The sequence below is a fragment of the Cydia fagiglandana genome, chromosome 7 (assembly GCF_963556715.1).
Source record: "Cydia fagiglandana chromosome 7, ilCydFagi1.1, whole genome shotgun sequence".
Lineage (NCBI taxonomy): Eukaryota > Metazoa > Arthropoda > Insecta > Lepidoptera > Tortricidae > Cydia > Cydia fagiglandana.
Window position 1 is genome coordinate 15,390,778 of NC_085938.1, and position 27,796 is coordinate 15,418,573.

General features: G+C 37.2%; 2 protein-coding genes across 2 annotated transcripts in view; both read left to right on the forward strand.

Moving 5' to 3' along the window:
- LOC134666232 (synapsin) overlaps positions 1–26,911 on the forward strand; it is a 122,091-nt gene extending 95,180 nt beyond the window's left edge. Inside the window, exons 11-16 of the mRNA XM_063523383.1 lie at positions 13,654–13,746; positions 18,219–18,331; positions 19,898–19,994; positions 20,935–21,102; positions 22,242–22,470; positions 22,852–26,911. Of these exons, the coding sequence (XP_063379453.1) occupies positions 13,654–13,746; positions 18,219–18,331; positions 19,898–19,994; positions 20,935–21,102; positions 22,242–22,470; positions 22,852–23,045 (894 nt within the window). The 3' untranslated portion in view covers positions 23,046–26,911. The remainder of the gene's footprint in view (positions 1–13,653; positions 13,747–18,218; positions 18,332–19,897; positions 19,995–20,934; positions 21,103–22,241; positions 22,471–22,851) is intronic.
- LOC134665995 (carboxypeptidase E-like) overlaps positions 1–27,796 on the forward strand; it is a 219,715-nt gene that overhangs the window by 155,451 nt on the left and 36,468 nt on the right. The window lies entirely within an intron of this gene.

The following is a 27,796-nucleotide window of genomic DNA, read 5'->3' on the forward strand; positions in this document are numbered from 1 at the left end:
TGCAAGAGGAGTGCAGTATCGGCTCCATTATAAAGGTATATTTGAAAAGTATAAAATAGCTATAAAAAGATATATTATGCAATGTCTTTATCAAAATACCGCGGTTTTTATTTGATTAAAAGCATGTTTTCTTGCGTTGGTTCTTCGAGATGTGTTATCAAAATTGGTTCTTCCGTTAAATTACGTTAGGTTTTTTGTTTACTAATTTTTCTATTTATAACATATGTACATACCTATACCGGATGTGGCTTGTAATATGAGCAAAAAATTAAACTGTAGGCTGTACTCCTCATACTGACCCATATTCGTTCGGCGACTTTTAAAAATAACTTGTGGTTTAATGTTTAATATTTTTTAAAGTTTATTGTAAGACGCAATGTATTGCGAATTCTGTTATGTTTAAGGCGTGACAAGCACCGTCAATCACAATGATATGGCGTGGCGATGGCGTCCATTGAAGATAATATTTATTTTGTATGAAAAATAGGGAGTCTAAATACTTCATAATTTTTAAAAGTTGTTGAACAAAAGTGTCACCATTTGAGGAGTACAATCTATGTTTTAATTATTTGCTCGTGTTACAGGCCACACCCGGTATATAGTGTACAAATCAGTTACCTACTACGCTCAGGTGCCTACCGTTTAATAAATAAATATCATCTTGTTTGTTCAGAGGAAGTGGAATAAGTGTTTCATATTTCACTGTTGCACAAAGATTTGTCATACAGCAAGTAACGTATGATACACTTGTGCAGGATAACAAAGTGCAACATTTATCTTAGCCTGCTTTAAACTTTTGAACAATGACGTCTCCTAAAGTCGCCCTTCGCCAATGCCAACCGTATAAGAATAAATACATTTTTACTTATTATTCACCATTATTTTACTAATATCTATTAAGTATAATTAATTTCAAACGGTACTTATAGGCCAAAGTTACGCTAAAGCGTCCAAGTCGAAATGAATTAAGAAGTTTAAAAGAACATGGAGCACAAAACGTCACACAACAGATCACATCAAAAGCAAATCCAGATCAAATTGATATTCTGTTATTATAATCAGAATACGCCTCCGGTTATTCCCGGATTAGCACCCGCAGCCACGATATCTTTCTACGACCATGAAAAACGGTACGCTATTTCCCTTTCGCATAGGGGCATATAAAATCTTTTGCATTTCAAACAAAATTCATAGCCATACTGTATACTGTATGTATACATTGTGTATATCAAGTTATTTTAGTTGATGAACTAACCTCCTCAGGTCAAAAACAATGTAATGCTTTTTAGCTTCTAGCCACATACCACAAAGAATAGATCAACCGCAAATATTGATTCATTGTAATTATTACTTATTTATTATCCTCCCTTGAGGCAATTCATAATTCCTGTCATTCAAATGTTTTTTTTTAATACAAAAGGTAAACCGCAAACCATTACTAAATATAATGATACGACTAATTAGTTATATTAGTAATGCCTCTCGGATAAGTTACTAATTAATACAGGGATGTCGGTAGTAAATAACTTAGACCGTGTAAAACGTGCAATTAAATCGTTACGCGGACGTCTACTTTGTCATTACAGGCGCTATAATAGCGTATGACTGCAATAAATATGAGATAAATTGACTTTGAATGCACAAACGCTCAACGCATTTGTGTATCTAGTACCAATCGCCGCGTAGATAACATCAAAGGCGGTCATAGTGATAAATGAGAATTGCCTCGTCCTTTAACTACAATAAATACTCCATTGAGACACTATGATATTATTTCTCGCCTCCTTATAATCATTAAGCGCTATTGTCAGCAACTTGTTAGGCTATTTGAATTGAATGCCTCTACGACTCTGTTATCGATAGATCGATCTGTTGATAACAGTGGCTAAAGAGCAAATCATGTGCTCCGTATGACATCGGCGCCAATGCCCAGTCCTTACACCATAGCCATGGTGTTATGTCCAAATTACTCGTTCATACTCCAGCTAGGAGTATCTATTCGTCCTATCTTATGAAGCCTGATCATTTTAATCGGGTCATAAATATAGATATAACAGCGAAAAATATATGTCCAAAAGTTTAAAATACTGATGCTTGATGTTCCTCTGATATTCCTATATCGATTCAGTATCGAAGTTCAGACAGTACAAACACCTACGTATTAACGTGTGTTCATAAACATCGTCCTAAACGACAAAAAAAGATAGGACACAGTAAAATAATATATCCTTCCGCTTGAATCTGGAGCACCCTGTCTGGGGAATCACCTCCATCTTACAGAAAACCATATCACATAGGTAGGTACTTACACTCACTATGTCTATATATACATGTGTTGTTTCTAATGGTGAGTAAGTTTCCTAGAGTTCCCCCTTGCACACTGCATTGTCAGCCTGCATTCGTCTCTTAATCTGTCAAAACAGTAAATACAAATTATGCGAATGGCGTCCAAATATGACAACACTGCCTATAGATACATAGTTGACAGCGTCCATGAGGAGTTGGTGACACATGAGCTACAGTGTCCGCTTCCGATTAGGCATGCATTACTTACGCTACGTCGTAAAACATTAATTTGATTTATAATTCAGATACCTGTTGTACTATTATACCATTCACTATCTCAGTTCAGCAATTGCCAGCTGCGTTTATGCGGTTATATAATTGACCGCGTGCTTTTGGGTACTCCAACATCCAACAATGTAAGAAAAAAAAAATTTAAACTTTACAGGAAAAAAACGTAAAACTCCGTCACTGACTCTGCGGATCTTAAACTTTGCGACAGGCAAACATATTCAAGAACTTTGCGGCTGTGACCGGACAACAATGCTTAATCACTAAACTACATCAATACATAAGGCGACATACCATCTTTGGCAATATACACGCTGAGTTTGCTTTGGCCTGAGTATGGATGCGTCATTCGGAAGACGCAGGAAGTAACCTCAAGACGTATTCAGAAATATAAAACATGATGCTAACTTGATTCCTATATCAGTGTGTAAAGCTACTCAGCTGTGCAGCTACATGTGTGCGACCGCGACGTACCGACGTTGAAATTAAATTTATATCATATTTAGCGGTTAAGAACAGCGATCTTTGCGGAGCAAAACACTTGTAGCTGTGCTGTGCCGCCCACGATGCCGCCTCCGGTGAGACGAATATGCGTTTGAGAGACCGGGATACCGTCAGTGGGCCGTCATGTTAGTGCCTACAAGAAAATATGGAACCATAGAATCTTTATCTCTTAAATTCCGTAGTTATCAGCAGCGAAATTATTATCCAAATATATCGGAACACCTTTAAATTACCATAGATGTTGACGTGGTAAAGTCAGCCAAGAAAGTGAAGACTCTATCATCTGATTGATAGAGTCGAAAAGTGGTAGACCACTTTCTTGGCTGACCGTACGATCTGATCCTGATAGTACCGAGATGGATGCATTTCAACTAGTTGCGCAATGCTGCGTCTAGATTGCTTTCAATAAACCTTTATTGCTATTACATAAAAGGTGAAAATTATAAGGTACTAAATACCTAAGTCAAGTATTAGTACCTACACAACAGAAAGTATTGAAAACAGGTACATCCCAACTAGCAAATCTATGTGCTATAAAAGTTGAGAGCACGTTTTTATTTTCGCTTTTTGGTGCTATAAACGGTGTAAAAACAGTCGAATAAAAGTCCTGTAAGCGTTTACTCAACGCGAAAAGGCGCACTTATACAGACTAAAAGTGTTATAAAAATAGAGTAAGCGCTGTATAAGAAGCAAATCGATGCTGTAAGAGTTGAGTAAAAGTTGATATAAAGCGCTTCTAGTGTTTTAATAGCAACGATAGTGCTTTTATTCGATTATTTGTTCTATAAACATTATCAATTTGCTATTACGCAGTGAAAGTGTTCTATAAAAGCAACCGCACTGCTTTTTCTCAGCAAAAATGTTTCGTAAAAGTATCCGAATTGCTTTTACTCGGCATTTTGAATGCGTAAGAGTGCAGTAAATGCTTTTATTCAACAAATATGTGCTAAAAACGATCTCAGGTAAGCGATTATATTTCAATTATTTGATTAAGTTTGAAGCCTAATCGTCTTACGTATCTAATAAAACAAAAAGGTACTTAAGTATTTTTTTACTGCTGTCATCCATGACATTTATTTTTACCGTGATTGTGTACATAAGTTTTTACTGTCTGTAAGTACACGTAATACAGTAAAACCTAGCGCGAAAAATACTTTATTGATAAAACCAAAGGCACTGGTTCATATATATTCATGGGCCGCCTATTTTCTTAAATTTCAATAAAAAAATATTAATTAAAATAAGTAAAAATTTGCTTACACGATCTAGTTTCTGTTATATCTCATTAATTCGACTATAAGTCGAGTAACTGCGTTTACTGCTACACTTATAGCACATGTTGTCGCCATGTTTATGGATTTATAGTCCGGTGGCCGACTGCATGAAACCCTACCTGATAAAAAAATAGAATAATCCTACTCTGTGGGGGTAGCTGACTTTTAGCAGCTTCAACTGCTCTTGGTCGGCCGTGGCTTAACTTGGCAAATTTTGCGCAAATGGCAAAAAAGTGGTACAAATATTTATCAAAAAAACAAAAGTGGTCAGCTACATCCTGTGTTGGCAGGTTCCTGTGTCCGACCGAATTTGTGGTACCACGTGAGCTACAATTTACTTCATCGAAAAATAGAATGTCACTTGTATGGTAGGATTGCTGCCATTCACATTTTTTTTAATGCGGACGGACTGCAAAAGCTATCAGGCTAAGGTGAGGCCGACCAAGACATACGTCAACAAATTTAATGTAGGTATTACAATCAGTTTTTTTCATTCTATTTTTCGATGAGGTAAATTGTAGTTGTCACGTGGTACCACAAATTCGGTCGAACACAGGAACCTGCCAACACAGGATGTAGCTGACCACTTTTGTTTTGCTGTCCTCAAAGGCAGCTATCCTACCCTGCAAGTTTCATTCTATTATACGATGGGGTTTTTTTTTTGATGAATTTTTGTGCCACTATTTTGCCATTTACGCAAAATTTGCGAAATTAAGCCGCGGCCGACCAAGAGCAGTTGATGCTACTAAAAGTCAGCTACCCCTACAGAGTAGGATTTTCTATTTTTTTATCAGGTAGGGTTTCATGCAGTTGGCCACCGGACTATATTGAAACGTACAACATGGCTGACTTGTGCTGTTAATGTAGTTCAAAACTCTTTAAAAGTACTCTAAGCTGAATACATTTTGAATAAAACCTGTAAATACACTTCAGCTCCTATAACAGCGGTTTGAGCCCCATTACCCGAATTATGATATAAGCGCGCTGTTACAGCAGCATTGTTGCCAAATGGTTATTGGATTGCTTTTAATAGGCTTTTATAGCAACAGAGAAGAGAGTTGAGTAACAGTTGTATTAAAGCGCCTTATTCAGACAATTAGCTATTCTATAGCTGTTATATGATTTTAATAGAACAATTATGCTGAATAAAAGTGATTTAGTAGCGCTAATTCAGCATTTATTAAAAGGTGGAATAAAAGTGCTAAAAGATAGAGCTATAAACGTTTATACGACATGATTATAGCACTAATTAGCGAAAATTGCTAAATAGTCGAGTTAACCGCTATTATACGATATATTGGTGTTTCAACAACCGTAACTCGGCTGTTATACGATTACAGGCTGAGTAAATCAATTCTTATACGACTATTTTGCTAGTTGGGATTACATCCATTGGTCTCTATTTATTGAATGTGAAATATACCTACAGAAAATTTTACAAGTAGTCTATGAACATCATAAGTATCATAACTTATATTTCTATATAAATTCGTTTACAATACGTTTTACAAGGATGTCACAGATCGTACTCTGGAAAATTCCGAGGTTGATAAGTAAGAATGCATATGCGGCTTTGAAAATGTATGCTGTACATTTTGATGTGAACCCCCCCAGCGATTTGATTCGAAGTCAGGTCGATGTAGAACCGAGAAGAAAGCAATTAAAACATTTTACTGCTTATTGTTTAGTTCCCTGCGCGCGCTCATATCAAATGTTACAACTGGCTTATGCAATATCATTTTGTAAACACGACCCAATTCGCATTATGCACAAGGTTTATATTAACTGACCTGATTTATGCTTTAAATAAAAATATTTATCGTTACCTTTTCCGATTTAGATTCGTCTGTTAGGCATAAATAAAACGACCTTCAAGATTACGATACAGTTTCCACAGATGTTATTGAATAGTCATTTTATTGTTTGTCAATAGTACAAATTTAGAGAATGATTTTAGCTATTGAAAACGTGCCAAGTTCCTGTTACCTGGCTGATGGACGTATTTCGCATTTCACGGGAAATAGTGGGTGATTTGATTACTAAAGCTTGTTTAGTCACAAGTGAATCATTCAAATAAACGTTACTCGGCTTAACCCTGCCGTGTACCATCATCGTCGTCGCAAGAAGTATTAGTTACGGTGCACGGTGTCTGTAACAAAGATTAAGGACCATTAGAATTCACAATAACAGTTCTGGGAAGTGTTTTTAGCAGTTATAGGGTAAGCAGTCTGACAAAACATTAACCCCCTTATTCATACATCGCCACTACATCGCCAACAAACTGTCATCGCCAACAAACTGTTTTACAGTTTGGCGAAACTTTAATTATAGGTAACACTGTACTTTGTGTTCTGTTAAATAAATTAAAAAAAAAAAAAAAAAAAAAACGTTTACTAAAGTTGACAAGCCGATAATAATCGTTTGTCCCTTTCCGATGTATAGGTATGATGGAAAGGGACAAACGATTATTATCGGCTTGTCAACTTTAGTAAACGTTTATGAATAAGGGGGTAAGGTTTTAACTGCTCATAAGACCAGTGTTATTATAAACTACATTTGGTGTTTGACACAATTGACACCATGATACCATAGCTAAGAACACTTTCTTTCAAGACACCTTTTAAAAGAAAAACTACGTAAAACTAGTTTATTTGTTGGTGTAATGGCTCACGTGGAAAAAAATGCATATAAATACATAAATGCACCCTAGGTATCAGATATGTTACTTAAATTATGGAAGTTTTAGATCGTACCTACTTATATTATGTATATTGTATAGTACCTACATAAATTATCTCGCTTTGTTAATCTCAGTTTACCTTTGCAAAGGTGGTTAGCTTTGGCTACAAGAAGCCACCGTTATTGAACACCGGTGTTAAGTATAGAACAAGGCAGCTACTATCTTTTCATGTACAACGTCAAAAAGATTTATCTCAAACCGATGCGTTTAATAAATTGTTTAATATTCTAGACATCTTAATTAAATTGCTCTCCTTAGACCAGGAAACGAGGGCGCTTTCCCGCCAGCCGGACTATATAGCGTATGATATATTTATTACTACATAAATTACATTTATTATATCTATCCTATATCGATTTCGTAAAACGAACGCGGCATTTCTACGTCGCCGTGGCCTACCACGCTCCTGTAAAGTTTATATTGGATACAGAAGTTTGTTTAGTGGCTCTTGCTTGGAATGACGTGACCCTTCATAATTGTACATGTGTGCTCCGTTTCTAGAGCTGTATTGCCAGTAATTACCATAAAAATATTTTACTACAGCAACATTGCTAGAACTGGCTTTGTCTATACGATTTCTAGGAACAAATCCAATTATTTTATCAAATATATTTTGATTTGTATTTTATGAAGTAGTCAAAGTCATATGTAAATTATTATTTATTTTTTGAAATATGTAAATTATTATCTATTTCAGTTTGTCTTTGTCTTTGTTCATAAAATCTATGAAGGGTAGACGTGCCTCTACCCTCCTTGATAAAATTTAAAAAAAATCTTTGTCAATAGGCCTCTTTGATAAGAATGATAAGCCTTGATTTGAGTCTGGCCGGTAAGAACATAGACAAGACAAAAGTCTGTAATGTCAATGCTGTCATTTAAGTCATTTAACGCCAAAAATATAAATTTTCATATAAAACGATTTATTCACTTGAAATATATTTATTTACCTATTAATTTAAAAATAAAAACGATTAATATGTACGAGCAACATATCTAAATGCGTCTTCGCACAGACTTAGTTAAATTTAAACCGTTGTCGCTCTTCCTTCCTTCTCTGTATATCCGGCAATGGCGACTTCATCAACAATTCTTATCCGGATTATGAAAAGCCCTAATGTGTGTGTGGAAACCGTTGTAGTAAACCAGAAACAGCGATAATTTCAAGGTAAGAAATATATCAATCTTTAAATAAAAATGAGCGTACTAATTACCAAATTCAAATATAATAATTTAATCTTACTATCCCCGTAAGTCCCGCGGACGCTATATCGCGTCCGAAATTATAATCTAAATTCATCATAGATGTAAAACCTCTCATTGTTTACGAGTAAGCTGGTAAATTGAGACCTTAGGAATTAGCGACGTTAGTAATTAGGAAGTTAGATTATATTGTTTAATTTGTGACTATTTTGTTTTAGAAAGTGAATCATGGCTTGAGCGTGAGATAATAATATAATCCTGGCCCGTCATATGATTTCTTGGAAAAAGCTCAAAAGGCACGTATCTGCTGCATATACAGACTAGTTTTCCGGTGACCAACGCTGCGTGGAGCTGTGGAGCAGAAATGTCCGATAACCGGATAGATGTAATAACAACTTGTAACCATTTGCCATATCAATGTATGTATTCATATGCATTGCTCCTAACATATATACACTAATCCTAATAGGAATGAAAATATTTATATCTTAATAATACGTAACTTTTTGTAACCTTTTATATTTGACGAATTTTTAAATATAGTACCTAATCATTATCTTATAACGTATTTATTTATTTATTTGTGATATGCTAATTTAAGAGCCCAACAACGTGCACACTAGCACCACTGCTAAAATAAATAATCGTGATTATTTAAGTTAAATTTAAATTTTACAGGTATTTAAAAAAGTGGCCGCTACTGACTGTATTGTGTATTTAAGTACCTTTTGAATACATCAAGCTAGTTTTTATGTTGCTGGATTCGTCAATCTATGAGCTCAAAACAAAAACGGCCGCTTTAGTTTTGAACGGGTAGGTTGACGAATCCAGTAACATAAAAATTAGTTTAATGTATTAAGCAGTGGCGCTAGTGTGCACGTTGATGGGCTCTTAAAAACCTGACCCCAACAAAAAATAAAATAATACAAAAAGAAATTCCCTCTCCGGGATTCGAACCCAGGACCATTAGCTTCCTGAACTGGATTACTGCCAATACCCGCTAGGGGCGCTAGGCTAAACGGGTTGTCAATTCTAATTACAATGGTATCCTACCGAGCGCTAGTAGTATAAACGAACTTTTGAAGGGGACATTTTTTTGTATGGAGTTATCGTTCTTCTCCTAGTGAGTATTGTATTCTTTGCTCTTGCTTCGATACCTTTACAAGGACCGCATACTCTTATTATATGTATACAGGGTGTAATTATTTACGTGATACAAAATATGTTTATCTAACTCCATAAACAACTAGCAATTGAATGCTCCTACTCTCGTTGAAATCAGACAATTTTTTTTTTAATTATTTTATTTTTTTTCGTGATATTTTTTGTACATTTAAAGGATATTATGATATTAAAACAGCTTTATAAGATATTTAAAATGTAAAGTGAACTAAATTACTTTTCAAAGTAGCATAAATCACAAAAAAATTTTAATGACTTGTGATTTACGCTACTTTGAAAAGTAATTTAGTTCACTTTACATTTTAAAGCTGTTTTAATATCATAATATCCTTTAAAAGTACAAAAAATATCACGAAAAAAAATAAAATATTAAAAATAAAATTGTCTGATTTCAACGAGAGTATGAGCATTCAATTGCTAGTTGTTTATGGAGTTAGAAAAACATATTTTGTATCACGTAAAAAATTACACCCTGTATATTTTAATCGTTTGTCCCTTTCCATTATATCAATACGTCGGAAAGGGACAAACGATTATTATCAGCTTGTTAACTTTAGTAAACGTTTATGAATAAGGGGGTAAGTACGTTTATGTGCAGGGTCTTTAAAAGTAAATGAAATTGTAACCAAGACATTAGATGTATATTAAACTATACCTAAGTATGGATAAATTTACACATATCGGTACTTATACAAATAGACAAATATACATATTGTTTATTTGCTGTCGCTGTATCATGACAATATTTGAGGTGCATTGCGGTAACCTCGAAAATAGGATCGAATAAGCACGTTCTAGTGGCTATAACTGCTATAAGCATTAGGCACGACAACTTATTTCAAAGGGTAGTATTTTCAGTCAGTCCTTATACCTTACGCTACATATCGCGCACACTAGCAATTAAGATTTGTATCGGCCCCATAAAGTTACCTAAGAACTGAAATAACGTACGGTTCTCGCACCCGCGCGTGATATATTAAAAACAATGAATGATTAGCTCTAGCACCTACAGTTGGGTTTACACCATTCTCCATATAAATAGACTGTTCTTACGTTCGGGAGTCGCTATTATTCGAACAATTTCGTAATTAAACTCGGGAAGTGTTTGGTACACATTGCTCGCGGAAATTATACGTTTAGAAGATTAGTTATGCGTTAGAACAATATTTCCACGTTTCCAGATGCGGCAGGAATGTTTACATAACTACCTATTCGTCGTTATTAGGAGGCCACGAGGCTCCGAGCTTTTATAATATATTATAATGAAAAATATATAAAGACCGGTCAAGTTTGATTCGGTCCAAAGAATATAATACTCACTAGGAGAAGAACGGTAACTCCATACAAAAAAATGTCCCCAACCGTTTATACGTTTATACTAGTGGCGCCGTCTTTGTGTACCAATGGAACTAAAGTTGACAACCGGTTTAGCTTGGCAGGTATTGGTAGGTAGTAATTCTGTTGATAAACATATTTGTTATCTTCATATCACGAAATATATGCAAGATGCAAATATTACCCCTTGTTTGTGGTATTATCAATTGATTTAAATAAAAGGCATGTTTATGTTTATAACATTATATATATTATTTATTAAAAAATGTTTTACATATAAAAATATACACTGAAAACTGGCAACTGGCAACTTAATAAAAAAATAGACATTAATAAAGCGCATTCACAAAGTTTCCAGTACCTTTTATACAAATAACATTAGGCATGCCTACCTATTACACTTTACACACAGATACACTACACTTTACACACGGCATTTTACACAGATTTCCAACTTGTATTCATACATTTCTTCACGGTTCATTAATACGCTTTCCAGATGCGTTATGACTCGGTTCCTTCTGAACCCACTAAAGTTGTAAATTTCACTCTGGCTGCTTCAACAGCCGTTGCTCCGCATTTAGCACATTTTCTATGTGCATTGCTGTAATCCATGTAGGTACAGATTTACAGTCTTAAGTGGTACGTAGCGGTACACGTTGTATGTATTATTATTTTAAAGAGTTAATAAATAAAATTTTCGTTATGAACTTTAACCACAGCAGTTGGACAGAGTCATTGACAAATATATTTTTTATTATGGTGGGTAGACGTACCTGTACCTACCCTCCATATATTTTATGAACATTGATAAAGACAGTTGGAAGCAAATATTCATTATAAAACTTAATCGCATGTAATTAAGTTTTAAGCGTTTTAAGTCCCGTTTTATGATTAATATTGTATAAAATTCGTGATAATTTAAATCAGAGTTGGGAGCAATGTTGCTGTAGAAAAATGTTTTTATTTTTATTACTCGCAACTTTTTCCCGGAGGCCAACGCACACATAGAAGCTTAAGGTGCACACATGCGCAATTATTTGGGGACATAACTTTCTTAGGAAGTGAACAGGCCTTGATTCGGTCCCAAAACCTGGGATCGGCACGTCAATAAAACCTTTGAAAAAAAATCTCAATTCAGTATTTTCCTAACGAATTTTTAATAATGTGGAAGGTTCTGACGCTTTTATCAATCGTATTGTAATAAAATCTTATTTTAGTAAGAATTCATTATATTAAAGACTAATAGAGGTCGTCTTTTGTTAGAACATCTTAGAACTTAATTGCTAGGTGCTTCACTTTGGTAAATTGGCCATAAGTCCTCTATTCAGTTAAAGGGACCGGGGACAATTACACTAATATCTAATGTCGCGCTGTAGACATTCCCTATCTTAGTGATTCGGCGATAAAGTGGAGGCCACAGACATACTTTTAAGTAGACGTCGCATTGTACCATATTTGTACGAAAAGCCACGCATGTATTTCACACTGATTTCGTACCGTTAGACCGTTACTAGAGTATTTTGGTTTAGTAGGTATTATAAAAAACGTTTTAAACTATTTGTCACCAGGCTTTGTCATATATATGTACCTACCTGCCTGTTTTTTAGGGTTCCGTACCCAAAGGGTAAAACGGGACCCTATTACTAAGACTTCGCTGTCCGTCCGTCCGTCCGTCCGTCTGTCACCAGGCTGTAACTATCTCACGAACCGTGATAGCTAGACAGTTGAAATTTTCACAGATGATGTATTTCTGTTGCCGCTATAACAACAAATACTAAAAACAGAATAAAATAAAGATTTAAATGGGGCTCCCATACAACAAACGTGATTTTTGACTAAAGTTAAGCAACGTCCGGAGTGGTCAGTACTTGGATGGTGACCGTTTTTTTTTTTTGGTTTCGTTTTGTTTTTTTTGCATTATGGTACGGAACCCTTCGTCCGCGAGTCCGACTCGCACTTGCCCGGTTTTTTTTATTTAAACTCATGTCTTAAATTTGAAACTATAAACGGAATACTTAAGATGATATCGTACTTACCTACAACAACCGCTTATCCATACAAACGTAGTTGACATTCTCCTATTCTGGATTTTACATATTACCTAATGGAAAATATTTTTACACACTTTGATGTATATAACCGCAGCTATGCCCTTTCGTTGACTTTTTCGATTTTTTGATTACTATAAAAGTTAGGATAAAAACGAGACAGACAGACGCACGAGTGATCCTATAAGGGTTCCGTTTTTTCCTTTTGAGGTACGGAACCCTAAAGAAGATTGAAAAATTATTTGAAGAAGTATCAAAAAATATTTTACCAGCGTAAACACATTTGCCCCTTCCCACCTCAGCTACACGCTACACGGTGCACAAAGCTGGAGCTGCTGCCGAAAACGCCGCCAAACTGAAACGGGTTAAATACTCAAATTTGCAGCCGACCTTCGATTTCGTACCAGTAGCCTTAGAAACCAGCGGGCCTTGGTATGCTGATGCTAAAAAATGTATTAGAAAATTAGGTCAACGCCTACGAGAGAAAAGCGGCGACCCCAGGTCCAGCGCATTTTTAATCCAGGTTATTTCGCTAGCCGCGCAAAGAGGAAACGCCAGCAGCGTGCTAGGTACATTTAGCCGGGTACATATGGCCAAATAGCATATAATACCCTTAGTTATAAGTTTGTAAATTTCTGTACCTATTTACATTTCATTTAGTAATAAAATATTTTTCATTTTTTATTTTTACCAGCTAGAATGTATTTTGTGTACGTCGCTGTACCTCTTCTTAAGGTACATGACTCTAAATTCGGCAATAAAGACAAGACTAACGAGCTTTCTTTTGTTGCAGGTGACGGCCCCAAAGTTCCCGGTGGTGATTAAGATAGGGCACGCGCACTCCGGCGTGGCCAAGGTGAAAGTGGACTCGGTGGCCGACTTCCAGGTACCTTTACCCTGTACACTATCCCTTACCAAACTTCTATTGTGGTCTGTATGTACAGTCGACGTCAAAGATATGTTTACATTTTTCGCCTTATTAGATAGGCTTATAAGGAGTAAGGTGCAAAAGTGTAAACATATCTTTGACGTCGACTGTACTGTCCCTTAAATGTATGTACCTATGTACTAGCAAAGTTCTACACGGTGTTTTTTTTTTATTTCCGTTAATTTCAAGGGTGCATTCCTGAGCTTAAATCAAGTAACTTTCACAAAGACACCGATGTTCTAATTAAGTCCATTTCGGAGATAATCAATAAATTTTTTTTTCCTATAATGCCTCTACAAGCGTCTACACTTGCCTTAGGGCCGGTTTACATATTGATTGGTGTTTAGAATGAGTTCATACATTTGCTACTAAACTTAAGTACAATCTCGGTCGACTGATGTATGAAATGACATTCATATGTCACAGATTTCAATTGTTTGGTTGAGTTAAATGTAATGCCCGTGTTACAACAACGCTATATGCTACATTTAATTACTTTTTAAACAAAAAATAAAAAAATAAACAAAATATTTTTTTTTTCGAAAATTAACTATGCCATTTAGTTATCTTAAACGTACTTAACCATACCCCGAAGTTAACGGAATTCAATAAAAACACGGTGTATAGTAAAATAGTAATGGCAACAATTAATTAAGATCCCATCAACGTGCACACTTGTTTTGAGTTCGTAGATCGACGAATCCAGCAACTTAAAAACTAGTCTGATGTGTTCAAACGGTACTTAAATACAAAATACAGTACGTAGCCGTCCCCTTTTTTAAATATCTTTCGTTAAGTTTAAATAATCACGATTATTTAGCAGTGGCGCTAGTGTGCACGATGATGGGCTCTTAATAGTACCTACTAATAGGTCTTACACAAATCGACATAGTCTCTCAGTTAATATGTGGGTACTAAACGACGTGTTTATACGAATATAGATATCAGTGCAAATTATATTTCGTCTACCGTAATAAACGACAGTGGACGGTGCGAAGTCCTAGTTCGCACCAGTCTTATCTCGAAAATCGTGATATATACTCGCAGAATTCAGTTTACGTGTGTTAGATGTATTAGCGGCACATTAGCGGCGTAGGTAGCAGTGTGGTTCGGCATGCAACTCTCAAATTACCAGAGGTAGGGTTGATTTCTGGCTCATATATGTGGTACTTAATGGGTTTCTTTTCTTGGAACATATCTGCGGAATACTTGTAATTGGATTTTAACCACAAATTGATTTTGACAATATCGGAAGGATTTTTATAAAGTACCCTGCGAGCATATCCTCCAATTTGCTAGGATCGGACCAAGCTAACACTGCATGGCATTTGTAATGATAAAGTTTGGCAATTTTAACATTGATGTCTAATTTATATGAAAATATTTATAATGACAGTCTTCACTTTGTTTTACACAAGACGGTGCAAAGTTAGCATAGACGGACTCTAACATTTATAGAGTTAATCTTAATCCCTCTCATTAATTTTCAAGAACACTCAAAGTTTTGAGTCTATTTCAAATTGAGTCCACGACTATCGAGGGAGTGGTTTAGTTTGAAGTACGTTGGCCGTTTAAGCTACTCAGTACTCATGCGTGTGGAAAGTTTCATAATTCAAGCTTTCTGATAGTTAGCTGTCTACAGATATGGGTAGTAACTGCTTTCTCTATAACTCATTGTACTAACGGTCTTTGGTCTTCTTCTTCGTGGTCGTGACCTCATGTCTGAGGGACGTGACTCCTATGGGTTATTCTTCCTACCACTGCTCTCCAGGCCTCTCGATCTTCGGCCATCTGCATTGTTGCCTGGAGCGAAGTCTGGGTAATATTTTGTACCACATCTGACCATCTACTGGGTGCACGCCCTCTACTCCTTCGTCCGTCGACACTCCCGGTAATAATGCACCTTTCTAGCGTATCCGTGCCGCGTCTGACTGTGTGGCCGAAGAATTTGAGGACTCTTTGGGTACAGATGGTGGATAGCCTTGTGGTGATATTGAGCTCCTTTAAGATAGACTCGTTTGTGCGGCGTTCAGTCCAAGATATATTCAGCATTCTGCGCCAGCACCACATCTCGAACGCGTCTATCCTTCTAAGTGCCCGGGCTTTCAGTGTCCAAGTCTCGGAAGCATACAGGAAGATTGAGAAGATTAGGGTATGCATGAGCTTTATCTTTGTTTTGCGGTTAATTCCTCGGTTCCTCCAGATCTTCTCGACCGGACGAACGGTCTTTGGTACCACCTTTTAACTGACTATTACAGTTCTACAATACAGTTAAATACATACAGTAGGTATGTATCTGCATAGTATAGTTGGAAACACAAGGAAAGTAGAAATAAGTACTAAGAAATAATACCTACATGTCAATAAAAATTTATGCTATACTAATTTAATGATTAAATACTTACACTTAAAATCTTTCTGTGGACTATAAAGTGTGTGTCAAGGTAATACCTACCTATAGGTACCCTAAAACATCATTAGGTACCTACATTATTTGAAGTTACTGTGTGACTGTCAATTTGGTTAAGACTTTTCCATAATATTTATTTGTTATTATCAAGACAGTATTGTGTAACATAAGATTTTTGCTTTCAATCGATGTCGCCAATTAATTTTTATGACAAACCTACCATGTTAAACACTTGAGCAAGATTAATTTGCGCGTCATCGAGATTTATCTTTATGCTTACAATTGAGAATGTATGGTGAATCGTCGTCCTGGGATGGCGAACGTCTCATAATAACAATAATAAATTACATCTCTTAAGATGTAAAAAAAAAAATACTTAAACTTAATGCTTAATTAAGTCTTATGCCCGTACCACTGTGAAATAGTGGTTCGTATGCGATTTAAAAAATGAAATACACATTATTAATTATTTATTTAAAAGTAACGATATTTTGGATAGTGGGGCGAAACGCGCTGTGGGCTTTATTTTTATCTCCAGACTTGTTTCGTTAGGACACATTAAATAATTGTATACTTAATTTCACGATAACGCTGCCGGCACAATTTACACTGCATTCTTGACATTCAACGCATTGTTTTTCGCTAAAGGGGCTGTCCATAAATTACGTCATCGATTTTTGACGATTTTTGACCCCCCCCCCCTATAATCATCCAAAAATCATGCTTCAAATGACCCCATTTCCTCCTACTTCATGCTACCGTCATCCGATGCCCAGACCCCCCCCCCCCTAAATTGAAATGACGTAATTTATGAATAGCCCCAAACTGCAAGAATGGCTGAACCCACAACAGTACAAGAATGCACGTTGTTTGTGTTTAATCAAGTCATATGTTTAATGGCTCCTATATACGGTGGGCCAACGCCGGCCACTCCAATGGGCGCATTTATGCGTTAGAGGGAGCAACTGATATTGCTATCTCATTCTACCGCATGGCTGCGTCCCTTGGAGTGGCCGGCGTTGGCCCATCATGTAGAGGAGCCTTATGGAACCATTTTGTAAACGCGGTTTGTTTCTAAAGCCACAGATGAAGCGAAATGTTTTGGTTATAGATGGTCAAGCAAATCTTATCAGTAGAAAAAGGCGCGAAATTCAAATTTTCTATGGGACGATATCCCGTCGCGCCTACATTTTTCAAATTTGCCGCCCTTTTCTACTGACAAGATCTGCTTGACCAAGTATATACGAGTAAGACTTTCTTCCCTGCCAATTAAAGATGTGACTTTGGACAATACTCAAACAAAATTAACAGTTATATAATTAGACCAAGATAAGTCTGCAACGATTTTGATAGCACACGCAGTGCAAGTATTGTTTTATATGTATAACTTCTATGAAATTATAACTAGTGATCGTTATCAACGTGCAGTTTTCGTAGCAAAGGGTATGGTTGGCAGAAAAAACAAATACATTTGAATATTCACTTTTGTTCTTATCTTAGGATTACACCTCTAAATATAACTCTTTACGATACAAACCGCTCTAATATACTTAAAAAAATATATACGCCAAATGACATTAATGTCATAAAAATACAACTATAGTTGTGTGCAATATTTTAAAGACTTAAATTAACCTTCCTGAGACTTCTGTTAACGTAGAAAGGTCATTTTCTTATTTAAAATGGATTTTTTCCAATCGACGTGAACGACTGCCAGCCAAATCTGTTGAACAAATTTTACTCGTTTATTCAGTATAATTTGGATTGTGATTATAAATAGGTATATAAATCTCATAGTTTGTGAAATATATAACGTTTAAAATACTTGCGTATTCATTTTTTTGTCAACCATACTTTGCTACCAATACAGCGCGTTGATAACGATCACTATTAATTATAACGTAGGATCGTAGGTAGGTACACTTGCAATGCGTATGCTATCAATATCGTTGCAGACTTTTTTTGTTTCGATATAGCATTTTATTAACATTTCTGATTGAGTTTTATCTCCATATTCCAGGATATTGCTGGAGTGGTGGCTATGCTCGGCACCTACTGCACCGTGGAGCCCTACATCGACGCCAAATACGACATACATATACAGAAAATTGGCAACAACTATAAGGCATTCATGTAAGTTGAAAACTTACTAATAACTTTAACCTAACTACGGTATTTCGTATTATTATTATTCTATTATACGAAAGTTATTGAAAAATTTAATATTCAAATTATCCAACTAAAAAAGGAATTGATTGATACGTCATCTATCAAAATTGGCTTAAAAGATTTCTCTCTACGGGGACGGCACGGCGGTAGCTACAGATGTGCAAATGTGCAAGTTGCCGTAAGTTTCCAAAAGGTTCCAAAAATGTTCACAGTAAACAAAGGAAACTTTATCTAATTTAAACACGCACAGGTTATTAAAATCGTTAATTTTTACTTTTTTGTTGAGGACCCTTAGGAATACCCTAAAAGGACTTATAACACCATTGACACGCCATAAAATTTGTGTCGTTTTTATCAATGGGAGATCGCTGGCCCAATATTACAGGATTCTATGTTTCACTTTTATCGAACTGATATTTGAACATTGACGACGTGACATTAAGTCGAATTTCAACTATCTTGAAAATGTAAAATAGAACCCTGTAATATCGGGCCAGCGAAATGGGAATAGGCGCTGCATATAAATCATTTCACCGCAAAATTAAACTGCTATCAAAACTACATATAAGAACCATTTTGTACCAGTGTTTACAACAGTTGGAACGCTAATTGAGTTGAAAGTTATGAACAAGGAACCAAACGACTCTTGTTAAAGGCTAAACCTTTTAAACCCTATCTTATCAAACATTTAAGTACATTGTAAAACGATCCAAATGATCTCGTAAACACAATACAAATATACAAATTGCGAACATTTCCCTGACATAAAGCGGTGGGCGGTAAAATATAATAATAACGCATTTTACGCCTACGGGAAATATATAAATGTATTCCGTTCTAAACACAGTAAGTAATCGGGTTTACTAGGCGTTTTTATTACAAGCTTTTGTTTACATTCGGTCTTCGAGCTTTCAATTACTGTGGTGGATTTTAATTCACTTTTAATTATCGGCTCAAGTTGAACTAAACACGATTGTGTGGCACCAGCAGTGCCTGGTACCACGTATTAATATCGGTAAATCGGTGAAACTATTCCTGCCTGATTTTACCTAATACTAAGCACGACGAACTACTAGTTTATGCAGTTAGAATTCCGTCATTTTCGTGTTTTTAACCGACTTCCATTTCATAGAAGGCGGAGGTTCTGTATTCGGTTGTGGCTATTTTTTTTTCTATGTTCGTTCACCGATTACTCCGACATCCGTAGTCCGATTTGAGTACTTCTTTTTTTGTTTGAAAGGAGCTACCTCCGAGTTGTTTCTGTTGAATTCATATATAAGTTCATACAAATTTTGGGTCTCAGTTTTGTAACGGTCCATACAAAATATATGTGAAAATGCGTTACAAGGCTGCCATTTTTTCTGGGACACATTTTTTTCATTTTAAATCGATAGTATTCGTGATTCTGAGTAGAAATAACCCATAAGTTGACGGCTTTTCGAAATAAAGTAAATGGTGCACTTTTAAGTGAAAATGCCCACCTGATCTTTAACTGCCAATTCTATTGATTTGTATTGTGTTTATTTCTAGGCGCAAGTCTATATCAGGCAACTGGAAGACAAACCAGGGCTCGGCCATGCTGGAGGCTATCGGCATGAACGATCGGTACAAGATGTGGATCGATGAGGTAACTTATAAATACTATCTCACTTACAATCATCACTTAACTCGCCTTGATCAAGATTTCGATCTTGATTGATCAACTGCTGGAGATGATCAAAGGTGACTAAGTGTTGTGAGACTTGTCAGGATAAAGACAATTATTCATGAATTTTGGATACGCAAAAATCAGATAAGTATGACAAGTAGGTATCATACTGTGTGTATCAATTTTGTTGACTTACATAGGTAATTGCCGTAAAATCGGGTAACTTTTAGTCCACAAATTATAACTATACGTAATTATAAGTATGATTCAAATTCAAGTTCCAGTAAAATATGCACATATCTATTGTCACGAAAGCTCTAGTAAGTATTTAAAAAAATAATTATGACCAGGCGAATATATATTGAACGGAACAGTAATTTTTTCGCAATTTCAGTATTAGTTCCATAAGAATAAAAATAAGAAAGTTTTTATTGTCCACTGTGGAGGTGATAATATACATATAGACGATCTTTACAATTATATAAATATAGTAAAGAAAAAGCAGTAATTTTCAAATTATGCTGAGTAGGTAGGTACAACAAACAAACAAATGTTGTGTATCTAAGCTCCATAATAAATGTAAATGTAACGTTAATCAACGTTAAAAACTGGACCATAGTTGTACTTAAAGACTTTAGGTAGTTACCTGATTTTACGGTACTATAACCATATTGCCCATAAACGTATAGTTTAAAAGGGGCATTCCACGAGACTGTCGCTTACATAACGCTTTTGCCTTGTATGGCAGCCACCTCAATAAAATACGTGAATCTCGAGAATATACTGCCAATTTGTTAGCCAAGTCATGAAATATTACCTGACCCAATATCGCTTACTCAGCATTTCCAGAAGTATTAGAAGAAGTGCGTTATGTAAGCGACAGTCTCGTGGAATGCCCCAAAATGAGTGGTGTGTCCAGGTGAGCGAGATCTTCGGCGGACTGGAAGTGTGTGCCCTCGAGCTGGTGGTGGGCAAGGACGGGCGCGAGCACATCATCGAGCTCAACGACTCAGCCACTTCCTTCATGGGCGACTCTCAGGAGGAGGATCGCCGCCATCTTGCCGACCTCGTCTTCCAAAGGATGCAGGTGTGTATAGTTAGTTTAAAATGAGTGGTGTGTCCAGGTGAGCGAGATCTTCGGCGGACTGGAGGTGTGTGCCCTCGTGCTGGTGGTGGGCAAGGACGGGCGCGAGCACATCATCGAGCTCAACGACTCGGCCACTTCCTTCATGGGCTTCACGGGCCAGGAGGAGGATCGCCGCCATCTTGCCGACCTCGTCTTCCAAAGGATGCAGGTATGTATAGATAGTTTTTTTAGCATTAGAAAGAAAGTAAGCGATCTTGACATGTCTTTTAATTAAAATACGCTTTTTAAAAATCAGTAACTATTACTTATGAATCATAAGCGTTTTTCAATTAAAAGACAAGTAAAGATCGCTTACCTTCTTTCTAATGCTAAAAAAATTGTAAACAGTAGTAAATATTTGACTTTTCCCTATGTGTTCTGGATATTTTTGAGGTGTGCGTGGAGCCGAAGTCAACACGTAATAGATGCTCTTACATAATTCAATAAAATATGAGGGGTAACGAGCCGATGCTGCTCTTGCCCTTGTGATTGGAATGGGATGCACGCAGAGTCAGCACCCGTCAGAGTGTAGTAAGTAGTAGTATACAGTGCGGGCAGTGCGGTAGACAAGAAGCGACGACGGTAGCTTGCTTCATGCTTATGGACGTCACACAATAGAAGGAAGATAATCATAATCGCCACTTCACTAATATATTTTCGTAGCGGATGCATGTATGTTTTAGTTTCGGGGAAAATGCATTGTCGTCACAAGAAATGGAATTTTTGTATTTAATTCGTATTACATATAAATGCAGAAGTCCATGAGAAACGATGATTTATGGTAAGGTTGAGTTGAGCCCTAGTGACGCGATTGAAGGAAACTAGTTTACGATGATTATAGGGTGTCACACTACCACACACACTGCATTAAAGATCATTTGCCGACCACTTAGTGGTACTAAGTAATGTAAATTCCTGGCCGCAGGGTGTCATGTGCTAACGGTTGTTGATATTTACATGACGACACGGCCACAGCGGACAATGACATTCCACCTATTTCTTTTACAGATCATAAATAACGAACTTACCTCTACCGGCTCTACCCATAAATAGACAATATCAAAGCTTTGTATTAAACCAGTCCACTGACCAACTTCCAGTCCGTGTGCCGGCCGGGCATCACGAAGACGGCGTCCCGCAGCTCGGTATCAGGCAGCTCGGCGCCGTCGCCCGAGGAGCGGGCGGCGCCGCTGCCGGGCGCGGGCCCGCCGAGCGCGCCGCCGCCCGCGCCGCTCACCGCCGCCGCGAGCATCGACCGCCCGCTGCCGCCCATCCCGGCCGAGCCCAGCCAGCCGCCGCCACCGCCGCTCACGAGGCGCGACTCGCAAGGTAATGTTTAGCATCAGGCTGTTAAGGCAGGCACGAATTAAATCTTCACGTATGTTCGTACCTACGAGTATTTGTTACTACTACTGTACTACTTGTTATCCTGACTACAAGTATCTACCTATCGTCGCGAAATCTCTACTAAGTATTTAAAAAAATACGATCAGCTGGATATATATTGTAAGGAACAGTATTTTTTTCGCAATTTCAGTATTAGTTCCATAGTAAAGAAAAAACATAGTACTTATGTAAGGTGATTCAATATGAAATCCATAATGATATTCACCTGGCACCCACTTATAACAAAACCTTGAAAAAATGCCCTACATAACATATGAGCTTCATCGCTATGAAAAAGTACTAAAGCTTATTTCTCTAAACCAGCATCCCAATCATCGACGGTGTCTTCGGCCTCGGGCGCAGCGAGCGCAGCCCCGGGCGCGGCGCCCGCGGGCTCGGCGGGGGGCCGCGGCGGCTTCGCGCGCCAGGGCTCGCTCAGCGCCGCGCTCACCGAGGACGCCGAGGACACCATGAAGAACTTGAGGAAGACCTTCGCCGGCATATTCGGCGATATGTAAAACTAGTCGGCATTCGGGCATGCGTCTAACTGAGCTATCGTTAACGGTTGAACTGGCCCCGTAAACATGCCAATCGCTAACGCTCCGTAGAGGACGAAACTCAACTGTCACTGTCACACTAATTTGGAAGAGACACAAAGCGACTCGATGGCGAAGCGATAGCGATTGTCACCTTGGCTAGGCCGCCTGAGAAGAGTATGCGTGCGGGGCGGGTGGCGTGGCTTCGCGCTTTTAAGTATTTTAAAACAGCATTTACTGAGATTGCTCGCATACATTTGCATTATTTTAACTCGGACGCCGCGCTGCACGCTCCGCTGCATGCCCCGCTTGAGCGTTCACTTGGTTTTGACGCTAACAAAGTGATACAGGGAAACCAGTGAGAGCTGAAGTGCTCTGCCTTTAACGGTAGCTCGATAAAGGATATTAGCGACCACGTTAACTGGTCAATTATTGCCCGATTTTGGTAATGTTGTTATTTGCATAATTTTCGTACCTTTATTACAAACTTTACATATACATTGTTACAAAGTATGATATAGAAAACCGGTTCCGGTATTTTTTATTATGAATACTCATATCGTTTGCATCGGAAGGGGTGACGTTAGCCGTACCGGTTGGGAAGCTCCTTTACGATAGAGGGAACGACCGTCAAACCGAAGCTATAGCATAGTGTTAACGTATTAAAATAACTATAGATTTTGTACAATAAGTTTATTATAAAATAATGAAGTACGAATCAACTGAGCTGCATTGTGATCGAACCCGTTCGGTACGCGCCGCGCACTCGCGCGCGTCGCTACAGTAGTGTCTTTCTCCGGCCTTCCTTCTACCGCCCGCTAGTGGGTTATTCCCAGTACCATACACAAAATACTTCAGTCGACATACACGGTTGAAGATCATATCGTGCTGCTGAAGTATTTAATGACGCTATCGTGATGTCACTTGACTATTATGTACAGTAATCTCTAATGCAGCTGTCAAAACCGCTACTGTGTACATTCTTTAACTCGGCGGTCGGCAACAAGCGGCCCGCGGGCCGCATGCGGCAGCAAGCTTTCACTTGCAGCCCGCGAGCCTTCCCCGGCTATTTTGTATGTAATATTGACAAACGACAATATCTGATAAATTCATAAATATTAACAAAGTGCGGCCCGCGTCAACTTCGGTAACTATTATTTGGCCCTTGGCTGCTAAAAGGTTGCCGACCGCTAAGTATTGTTCCTAATTGTTACTCAACATACTTCAGTACAAACACCGGGGAACTCTATATTATAGGGTTAATAGTATTGAGAATAACCTACTCGCGACGACGGGCGCACACGCACCTTCGTAGCAGAACGACGCAAACGACGCAATTTGCAAATATATAATATCATTGAGGACAAATAAAATGTGTGGCAATAAGTAGAATTGAAGCGTTTTAAGGATTTGATGTGTAATTAATTTCATGACTTCCCTTTAGCGTAAACTGGTGTAATTACATAGGTATCTGTCGCTTCTGAAGTAATCGTGTGGATAATGAAATGGAGGAATAAAGGCCAAACCAGACTGCGTATGCAGCACGGTTCTATCTCAATGCCTAGACACGTGTGTGCCGTATGCACGGATGTAACGTATATATGGAATTACATGTCAGATGCCACACTACTTGCTACTTACTTGCCGCGTGATGTAAAAATTGCGTTATTAAAATGACGAATTACTTTAAATAATTATCAGTTGTAGGAATGCAGAGTGATCGGCATGACATTCAATTGCTGTGCTGCATATGCACAGTACATGTGGTCAGTGGCGTAGCTAGGGGGGGCGGCGGGGGCGGTCCGCCCCGGGTGTCACCCATTTGGGGGGACACCGGACCGTGAACATCAGTAGTGCCACTTATAAAAATTCGTAAAATGAAAGCGATGGGGTAAATCCTGAGCTATTTAACAAAAATTACAATTAAGCTTTTTAAATATATTTTACAATTTTGATTGAATTTTGGGGTGACATCCACAATTTCCGCACCGGGTGCCACCCATGCTAGCTACGCCACTGCATGTGGTATGTACTGGCCTTATATAATCGATTGCTATTGCAAATGTATTTGGTTTGTGCGATAATCGACATCAATCGTGTTTATTCCCTTGTGCGGTCCTATTAGATCTAAATTGTTGGGATGTGAGCAATGCTATTGAAGACAATATTGTTAAATGCAAGAATTAATCCACATTTTATATAACTTAATACTAGTTGTATCTCATAGTTTTGAGAATATCTTGTTGATGCGTATATGTGATTATTATTTTCATGCTTTAAATTATGTTGTTGTAATTGATTTTATTACGTAACGTGGTAACTCCGAAATCTTACCGACCAGCCACACCGAAACGCAGCTTTTATTTCTAAATTAATTTCTTACAAATCAAAGCGTCATTGTTTTAAAAACTCTTTTTTATTTAATGTATTATAGTTTTGAGAGTCGAGGGTTGTATTTGAATTAAGTCTGATGATGTCATATCATGAATGAGGGTCAGATCGAGGAGGAGCCAGAACGATTGGATTTAAAATCCTTTGCACTCTTGCCTGCTTTCGAGTTTCATAAATCTCTAAATATTTATAGCAACCATATATATGCCTATATATTCTTTAGCTATATTCAAAAGTAGAGTTTTAAAATTGTAGTTTTACGCGATGGTGTTTGCCGATCATGTGAATTATTATGACCTTTGACCAGCCTCCAAGTTAAGCCCAGCACATTTAGTCGACCATATGTTACTGTAGATTTTACAACGAAAAATAGCTAGTATACATTACATGTAAGTTATATCTATGGGTTTCAAATAGATATGGTTCATATGGTGGCTTCTGTTAATTTAGTGCTCAAAGTTATCACTTATCATACAGACCTGTAAATGAATCTTTTAAGTAGCAAATATTCTTTGTTGTTGGGGCCTTTATACTGCGTCATACCGAGTAGACATACCTACATTATGAGTAGGTATTTTAGTGTAATTTTTATATGCACTCGTAGCTAGTTTAGACACGAACATTGTTTAGCCGTATCCACCATGTAACTATGTGTAAGTACCTATAAAATGCGCAATTAGATACCTTATAATGAACAATTTTATTACATAAAATATTATACAGTAAAATATTAATCAATGAGTTAATTATTTTAATAGAACAGTTACCAGATAATGTATTTATTGTATATTATACTGCAGCGACTTACATTAGTTTAATTTTTTAAATGTTTAATGTTATTAGTTTATTAGATATCGATATATAAATAAACACTAATATAAATGCTGTTGTTGTTGTTGCTAACAAGTTATACGACGTGTACTCACTCATACGGCTGGACGCACGCGGGCGGCGGCCACGGCAAATTACTTCGCCTCGTTTAAACTTAAATACAACTGCACTTCATTAAACAAACTGTTGAAGTACCTCAATGATTTAACAAAGGTACCATCTACCATCGTCATACTATTGACTGTTCATTCTTATACCTTATTATAAAGATGTAAGGTCCACCAATGACCAGTTAAGAGTGATACTGTTAGGACATTATTCGTTTTCATCCGGCTATTCACATATTATCATGCAACATCATGTGAATGGGTACTCAATTATAATTAACTGAGCTTTTATAGTAATTTGTCGTTGCCACCTTCTGCTTAGGGAGGGAAAGGGACATGGAATGTCACTATAATAAATACTGTCCGCCTTAACGGGAATGCCGAGAAATATCTTCTAAACCAGCCCGAAGGCTTAGATGGCAACCATGTCTCACAAAAGTATTAATATCTATAACGGAATTTGAATACATGTTAATCTATATAATATAATAAATACCTCTTTGGTAAGTCAGTAACGAACAGTTGTTTTCATTTCTACCGCCCCTTTAATGTTAGATTATAGGGAACCTAGATACGTATCCAATCTTAGCAAGCCCACGAAAAAGCTCAAAAGTTCATTGTAAAATCATTTAATAGAAGAAACACCAAAAGTCATTCCAATATTTATGTTATTCAAGTTATAAACATCATTTTATTAAAATAATTTTCCTTATATAATGAGAAATAGATATAAAACAGATACAATATTATTCTAAAGTAAATGCGACATTGTTAGGGAAACGAGCAATAGTTATAAAAGTGATAAAATCCAACCGATTTCTCAATTTTTTTTATGGTTTTGGAAACCAAGAATTGTTTAATAAAATTGCAACTCTATGTAGACCAGAGACAATGCTTAAAATTTTGTCTCAGGACCAGCTTAAAAGACAGAATTTCTTTTTCCTCTGCTAACACAAAATATTAAACATAAAGAGTAGGGTAATTCGCCAGTAACTGGCCACTTTTAGTAACTGGTCACCCCAAACCAAAAATAAATTCTATTCACATATATATAGAATTCTTTTTAGTATAAGGTGGCCAGTTATTGAAAGCTGGCCAGCTATTGAAACCTTACACTAAAATGAATTCTGTTTATAGGTGAATAGAATTCATTTTTAGTTCAGGGCGGCCAGTTACTGGCGAATTCCTGTTTCGCCGGATTTTCTTTAAGCCGACCACTGACTAACAGGCCGCCGGACGATATCGGCCTGTCAGTTAGAACAAAAATTTGACAGCTCCGAACAATTCACCGGCCGATATCGTCCGGCGGACTGTTAGTCAGTGGTCGGCTTTAGGGTGTCACAATTCACATTAAATTTCGAGTCCGACGAAACTAGAATCTGGTGAAACAAGAATCCGGCGAAT